General features: G+C 39.3%; 1 protein-coding gene across 1 annotated transcript in view; it reads left to right on the top strand.

The window, feature by feature from the left end:
• Window positions 1-1081: 1081 nt before the first annotated feature.
• The window catches only part of ulk4 (unc-51 like kinase 4), a 102269-nt gene continuing 94872 nt past the window's right edge, over window positions 1082-8478 (top strand). Inside the window, 5 exon segments of the mRNA XM_031576705.1 lie at window positions 1082-1196; window positions 5220-5396; window positions 5508-5607; window positions 6001-6140; window positions 6240-6405. Of these exon segments, the coding sequence (XP_031432565.1) occupies window positions 5259-5396; window positions 5508-5607; window positions 6001-6140; window positions 6240-6405 (544 nt within the window). The 5' untranslated portion in view covers window positions 1082-1196; window positions 5220-5258.

Raw genomic sequence — 8478 nt, 5'->3', positions numbered from 1 at the left:
ATTGGGGATTGTTCTTCTCAGTGGTGATCCCTTGCCGCTACATTTCCACTTCCCAAAGGGAGGCCAGACAACAGTCACATTATTTTGCAAATGTCTCTGACTACAAAGTACAGCGGCTTAACTGAAAAAAACTGATGCAATGTAAAATCCTATACGCTACCGTGTTAAGAGAAAACTATTTAATGTTTGCAAGACTCTAACAAAGATAGCAGACCCCAAGTTAAACCGAGAGGTGGGGAGGAGAGCTAAAGTTGTTTAACAGTACTGTAGAGAAACTGGTTTACACTGGTCGTAAGTGGTAATGTAATGGCAACATGACAATGAGACCATGTTTACACCAAGAGGACAAGAGGCAGTAACTAAACCACCCAACTCAAAAACCAGATTAAACTCACACGCACATTTCTAAGGAGTTTTTATATGCAAGCATTGCAACAACAAAACCTGGCCTATGAGGACGATTCAATTTACCTGACTTGTTGAAGCTCTTCTTAGCAATATGAGGACATCCACAGCCTTCTTTTAGCAGTGTGTGTGTGCAGCAGCTTATTTCTCCATTGTCCAAATTAAGCAATCATTGTCTTTAGATTACTAATAGCAATACAAGTTGTTAGCATACTGTGACAGTCACCGACACTTCTGGTCCAATGACTAGGTCCAATGTACTAAACAAGGTCATGTTTTTCATATTAGCTTACTAGCTTCGCAATAGCTATATGCAATATAATAGCCTATATTACTGAACAAAATCGTTCAAGCCATCTCTCTGGTGTACATGAGTATACAGTGACAAAATGAACAGAGAAGAACACTGCTTTAAAACACAGCGGGGCCGGATATAGCTATAAATAGTTTCGGTTTAAAAAGTCAACATCCAAGTGGCAATATTTCACTTCTGCTTTCATTGGGAGCTTGAAGTACTCTTGCATATACCACATGGTGAACACAGACTTCACAAAAAACGTATGCAAAAAGCATTGCACTCCAACAAGATAAGTGCCAACAACAGAAGTTTTGACTGGAATGAAAACATTAGCATGAGAACAAATTTGAATGTGAACTCATCTGTTCACCTCTACAATACATTGGCTGGCAGTTGGTTGAGGAACTACACGCCCAGTGAACAAAGTTTAGCTGGTCCATGAAAAGGGCTAATATTCCATTCATCAGACTGAAGATATTCCTTGAGAGGACAGGTAAGAGAAACAGTAAGATTTACAGCCACAGATAGGCTATGTTCCAGCTCAAGGGTGTAAGGTGCCAACATGTAGTAGCTTAACCTATCAGTTTATGTTAGATAGATTGGGTACACTGATAAAATAATCAGAATCCCAGTGATTTAACCAAGTAATGACATCAGTCTATTGCACACTATATGGCAGTGCAATACATAGTGGTGTGGCAGTACATGAAATTACCCAGAGCAGTTACTAGAATGACAAATGTATTCACTACTCTCAGTGACAGGCCGTTCCAATTTTAGAATGGTCTGGCACAGAATATGTAGAGTGGAAGGAGAACAAATGATTTTCTGAGAAAGAAGCGCACACAAATAAATAGTGTGAGTGAGTGAGGATGAGAGAGACTCCGTGTGTATGTGCACTGACTGAATCAGGGTTGAATATATAAATAAAGCAGCAGCTTACAGCTAAAGAAAACTGTCACTTCAAACAGCCCGTGCTTATTTTTTCTACCTCACAGACAGAGGCAAAACTGCACATTCTGCTCCCAGAGAGAGGTCGCGGCTAATGAAATGCCTGACGCCTCACCCCTCACTGCCACATACACACACACAATGAGAAGAACAAAGGGCAAGTCGTAGAAGAACCCTGGCCAATGCCCTGTGCTCTGACATATGACGAGATTATATAATGTGATGAAATCCAGCGGGTACAATCATTGAGCTCGGATGCAATCTGTTAAAACATGAGGATTATGAATCACGCACGCATGTCCCCATGTGATCCTTGTGCCCTCAGGAAAGAATGGACGAGCCAAAGGTTGTCGTTTTTCAGGCTGCAATGATCATTAGCTGCCTTTGTCCACTACAGCCCACTCTGAACTCATCATTCACTCAAGTCTATTCATCCAACGTTTCAAAGCTTTCTCTCCAACATCCAGTCAGTGTATACTATGTTACCTGGACTTATCTATATGTACTATACAGTTTTTCAGACTGTCAATCACATTCATCAAAAGTGTTTCAGAAATACTGGATACTGTACAGAGAAAGCAGATGAGTCAGATTCTGTGATGTCAGTGTAAAGATATCAACATGACGTGCCTACAGATACATTTCTGCCATGGCAACACCTGAAAAGACCATCAGGCTGTTTCACTTGCACAATGTCAACATCCTAAATACGCATTTCTTCGTAGTTTGAGCGAGATACAACTGATGTGATGTGTGTGTGTGTGCGCGCGTGTGATGTCACACTGAACACGCAAAAAAAATAAAAGAAAGTAAAGGCTACATCAAGATGTGGTTCCATGTTATAGGCTACTCGTGACGTTAACGTTTCCTTTCAATTTCACTCTTTCAATGCACTCAACAGAGCAAATCAACAACATGCAAATAAAAATAGTAAGAGTCAGTTCCATTTGATACCATCTGGTGGTGAAACATTGATCACATCCGCTTTCCCACGAACTACCAGTGGCCATTAGGACTAAGTTAAAAATCTAAAATCTTCAATCTCAAATCATTCTGCCGGAGTAAAACGTTGGTTAAGAAGGATTGAGTTTGAATGAAATCAGATCCATTTAATCTGACTGAATACGATAAGCTTATTAGATGCAACCGCGCGGTGTTCAGCAACAAAATTCTTTAGACCTGACTACCGCCAACTTCGCATTTCGATTGTTCAATTTGTTCCAATTATATTCGTTGAAAAGTGTAATAACACACATCAGAATATCCCAATCCCAATATCGACAATAACGTTATCATTCTAAATATGTTTCGATGAAAAAAGCGCAAGTGTCTCTCAAAACATGTTGCAAACCTTTTGATGTTCAGCCTGACGCAACTTAACTTACCGTTCGAATGGCGTGTCTCCGAACTTAGCTGGGATCCAATAAAAGCAATTGTCCTCAAGTAGCGTACACATATATTTTCCTCTGATGTGTAACGCTATATTGTGGGTTTTCCTTGGAGTTTTATTGTTGTCCTTTCTTACAACCGTGTCACCGGCATAACTTACTCCACCACTGCAATGTAACGGTAGTTCTGAATGTGATGTCAATTACTGAACTCAACAAAAAATCTTCTGTGTTCTAAACGTGTCTCTAACATCGACGAACTTGGTTGTTGTGATCGCTCATTCGATTCAGATAGATGAAATCCTTGTAAAAGGAAAATAACTCCTTACCAACTCACATTAGCTGGCTAATGTTAACTAGCTCGCAACTGAGTTTGCTAAATGTTACTCTATCACAGCATCCGTGTTATCGATGAGATGTGTCTTCCCAACAGCTCCTTTTCATGTGTAACCAGTTCATATGAAGCAAGCATCTGATGGGAACGATAACTTAGATCAGTCGAAGTGAAATGTCAGGTGGCAAAGACGTTATATTCAGAAGCCGGTGCAATTCCACGCTCCTCGCCAGAGCCCCCTGTGGATCGCTTTCCAAACTCACAGGCAATACTGCCCATGACGTCACTCTGCCATCCACAGCTGGAGGTTTTCCACGAACAGGTTTGAGTGTTAGTTGAGGCCCAGTTAATATCAAATCTTACAATAATATAATATCAAAATAAACAAAATGTATAAACTCTACTAGCTGCCAGTGAGCTCCGGGGATAGGGTTTTAGAAAAACATTATTCCCATAGTGTTGAAATATACCTTTGGTATATGGACATTCTGGAAAACAATAGGACATAATACTAATAGTACAAATATATTCTCGTATAAACAATCGGTCTTCCACCATTCACCCACTGCCTACAGCAAAGTACCCTATTGTAAGAGAGAACCCATGGGGAATCAAATATATTTTGTTAACAAAGAACACCTACCCCCCTATCTGCCAGCATAGGGCTGCCAGACCATTTGGAAAACATGGCTGAAAGAAGTCTCTTCGACAGAATAAAGTTAAAGTAAAATAAAGTTAGAAAAGTAGGCATAGGGTCACTGCTTTGAACACTTTATTGCGAAAACATGCTACATAAATACACATTTATTTAGTAAACGTAATAACACACCTTGAGAAGAATTCATAACATACAAATGAATGTAATTTACTGCGTTACTCTATTATTCAGAACTTCCCTCTCAAGCAGCAGCATGAGCGCTCTTTTCATGTATCGCGTCCTTCGATGTATCCTAGAAACCGATGGAATAGCTTAAAAGTGGGGGTGCATTGATCTGTTTGACGACTTCAAATATATCACTTTACAGTAACCGGACTCCATACACATAAATAATTATTTTTTACTCCAAACATATTCATTTATTAATAGATTTTGAAAGGAGACTTTCAGTAATGTAAATATTTCTTACTGTAGGTTTATTCCTTTACACCTCTGACGAAACTATGGGCGAATCTGTCCTTGTCTGCACTGCGCGGTAGGACGATGGCGAACCTAGAGTGACCAAACCAAAAAAAACTTTGTAAGCAATGTTATCAAAGAGTACTCTTTGATGTTATTCGTTAACGTTGGCAACCCAACCGAATCTGCAGAAACACCACAAGCGTATGCTTATGTTACTTTTTGAGGAAGCATTTCAGTTACGTTTGTCACGTTTTGAGCAACCAACAAATAGCTAGCTGGCCAGCTAACTTGGTGTTACCTTTTGACAGTTCCTACAGTTTAGGCAGGCCTGGTCGGTAAGCGTTGCTAATGCTATACACTCACCTAGCTAGTTATGCTAACTATGATACATTTTTGTTTGTCCACAACAGAGTATCTTGCAAATGGTAAAACAGATTATCTTGAGCTGCAAACAATAACGTTGGTAACCGTGGCGTGGTTGCATTTTATACATAGTATGTTACGTTGTCTGTGTCGTTAGTTAGATGCCCCTACCATTTCAAACTTTCTGTGTTGATGTAGTTGCCAGCCAGTAATTTATAATTCAAGAATTATCGTTGTTCTTATTTCAGCAAACTTACTCATTTAACGTTAACTACGTCAAGTCCATGATGGCTAGCTTAGCAGACAGCAAGTTCGTAAACCTTAGATAACATTAACATTGTTTCGTCATTTACTTTAAAGGTGGGCTAACCTGTCAACTATTTGGATATAGATTTGCTGATGGAGAACTTCATTCTATATGAAGAAATAGGGAGGGGAAGCAAGTCCGTTGTATACAAAGGTAGAAGAAAAGGTAGTATTCACTTTGTTGCAATCATTTGCAGCGAGAAATCAAAAAGACCTGAATTAACAAACCACGTAAGTAGTGTTTTCTTTTTAGCGCTATTTACTTGTAAGAACTCATTGTATAATTAATGTCACACGACTTTGAGTTGTTTATCTAACTTTCATTACGGGCCGTTTTGACAGGTGCGACTGACTCACGATATCCAACAAGATAATGTGGTGTCATTCTATGAGTGGTATGAGACCAGTAATCATCTGTGGCTGGTTGTGGAGTTGTGCACTGGTGAGATGTTGGAATTTATTAATTATATAATACATAGCCAGCCTAATGAAATCCTCCCCAGCAGTCCTAGTCCCTCTTCAGGGCCACACAAGACACAGGCCCTGATATTCTTTGCAGTTGTGTGACTGAATACAATTAAAGAATGAAATTGTAATTCGATGAGTAAGGTCTGGGTGACACAGGTAGGAGACATGCAGTGTTTTGGTCTACTGAAAAAGGAGTGAGGAAACTCGTTTTCCTACTTTGCTTTGCTTTGCTTCATGGAGTAATGCATCACCCATTATTTTCCAAAGTCTGAGGCACCTTGGGGGCTGTTATTCCTTACATTGAAATAGTGACTGTATTAAGATAGAAATACATGTGGACAGCGTGTCTGTTTTTTTGCATCCACAGGAGGCTCACTTGAAGCAGTTATATCTCAGGATGAATGTCTCTCTGAAGACGTTGTCAGAGAATTTGGAATTGACCTTGTCAGAGGGCTGAGGCACATCCACGAATCTGGTATCGTGTTCTCTGATCTCACTCCAGCCAAGGTATAGTGATCAACCAGCCCTCCGAGCTTACTGTGTGCACATGTTCACTCTGTGAACCTCAGTGAGTGCGTATAACCAGCTTCACGTCTTTGCCTGTAGATTTTACTGGATGGTCCCGGTACACTCAAGTACTCAAATTTCTGTCTGGCCAAAGCTGAGGGGGAGAGCCTGGAAGAGTTCTTTGCCCTGGTCCTCTCAGCCGATACAGGTGTCGGCGACAGCAAAGAGATGGTGCCCAGTAAGAATATAAAGAACCGAATCCAAGGTAACATACAGTGCTGCAAGAAAGTTTGTGAACCCCTTATGATTTTCTGAAAATATGCATAAATATGACCTTAAATGTCATCGGCTCTTCATTTAAAAGAAGAGAAGCCAAAGGGATATTTATCCATAAAAAGATGTACTTATTTATCCTTTTATTAACCAACTGATCCAACGTTAAATTACCATAGTGTGAATGTATGTGAACCTCTCCCTCCCACAACTGGTATGAACCCCTTTAACAACAATGACTAAAATAAAATAAAAAACTCCCCAACTTGTTGATCAGTACCACACAGCAGTTGGGAGGATTTTTCGCCCATTCCTCCCAACAGAAGAACCTGAACTCATTGATGTTAGTGGGCTGACGCAATGTCCTCAGTGTAGCACTCTGGAGATATTCCATTTCTCAAACCATAAAATGCTGTTTTTTTTCCCCCAAGGAATGTGCTTTGCCCTGTTTTTTTTTTCCACACAGATGAACAGACAGAAGTGCTGAATTGCCATGTTAGTGATTGCTAGCATATCATTGATAGAGAGTGGAACAAATGAGAGAACTATATAAAAACACACTTACCGTATAATAATACAAATGGGCCTTTGGTTTTAAACTATGGGCCCTATTTTAAGATTCACTCATTTGGAATGCTTGCATACAAGGAGCAATTTCATTCCTCGACAAAATCAGGTTGATAATCTCATATCAGGTGCAACATCTTTCCACTGACTGCTCATGTGTCACATTGTAAAGTTAATTTAAGGTTAAAGTTAAACAGGATTGTTGTGCATAATAGGTCATTATTTGCTACACTGTATGCTCAATTTCCTGAACAATTCCTTGATCATTACAGCTCATAATGTAAATGCACCTAGATATTCACTGCTTAAACATTGAATTGTTGTCATGATGACATTTATTGCTGGAGATCGTGTTGCTGTGAAGTGCACACGTTTAGAGAACACCAGAGAATCAACTTCAACCCGTTTCCATGTGTGCGTGCCCAATATGGGTTGCATTCGAATTCATTAGAACGAGTTATGGGTTTGTTGGATCTCATAATGCTAACAAGGATAGCTTTCTTCAAATAAAGCAGACTAGTACTCCACAGCAAGCAACTGTCCTCACTGAATTAGCCCTGACCATTCATTTAAAAGACTTATTTTTGAGTGAAGTTCTTGTTGTTAGTTAGCATATGCCTAAACCTCAAACTAAATTTAAAAGCCAATAGATAAACAAGAGCCTTTGATGTATTGTGCTATTCATAATAATCCGAATAGTTGATTATTCATTTCAATAATTGATGTATTATTCAACTATCAAAATAACTGTAAAGTTGCATCCCTAGTTTGCAGTTCACTCGTGTACTATAAATGCATAAATTGCAATTCTGCCTGATACCTTCCCTTTACTGTTGCATGTTTGCTGTTGCATGTGTACCCCTCCCCTTCAAATTAGGGCTCTATATGTTTAAAACCACTAATGCAAACTCCTATTTTCTTGAATACTGTACCAAATAGCGTACTGTTTGTTCCCAGAATAATCCTAAGTGGAAAAAGCTCAGTAAAAGATAAAATTTCAATCTAATTAACTTTGAATACCAAATATCAATCTTTCGCATTACCACACAGTACGTAGCCTATGCTACTTGGGAAAGGAGTGAAAGTAGCATACTTACTCTCAATTATACTTATCATTATACTCTTTTGGTCCCACAAGTCGCACCGCAGCAAGAAACATTTCAGCAAAGATGTAAGCTCTAAATGTTTTGTTCCAGCTCCGAAGAGGCAAATGTGTTCCATTAAATGGATTTAGTCGATTATTAAGTTGAATATGTATCCCATGTTACGCATGTTTGGACATTTTACATTCTAGTCTGAAATACATTCTTCAGAATGTGGCAATCTGTACAGAGTGTATCGAAGTGGCTGTATCGATCTCAGTAAAAATAACGTTGGGCTGTCATGAAATCTAAGGCAGCAAAACACTTTTTTTTTTAACAGGCTCAAAATCAGACTTCCCTGATTAACGATATAAGAGTCAGTTTGAAGGGATGTGGTAGGGCATTTTCAAACAGTT

Source organism: Clupea harengus, chromosome 11, assembly GCF_900700415.2.
Source record: "Clupea harengus chromosome 11, Ch_v2.0.2, whole genome shotgun sequence".
Taxonomy (NCBI): domain Eukaryota; kingdom Metazoa; phylum Chordata; class Actinopteri; order Clupeiformes; family Clupeidae; genus Clupea; species Clupea harengus.
Note: the sequence above shows the minus strand (reverse complement) of the source record. Positions and strands in the feature narration are given on the sequence as shown.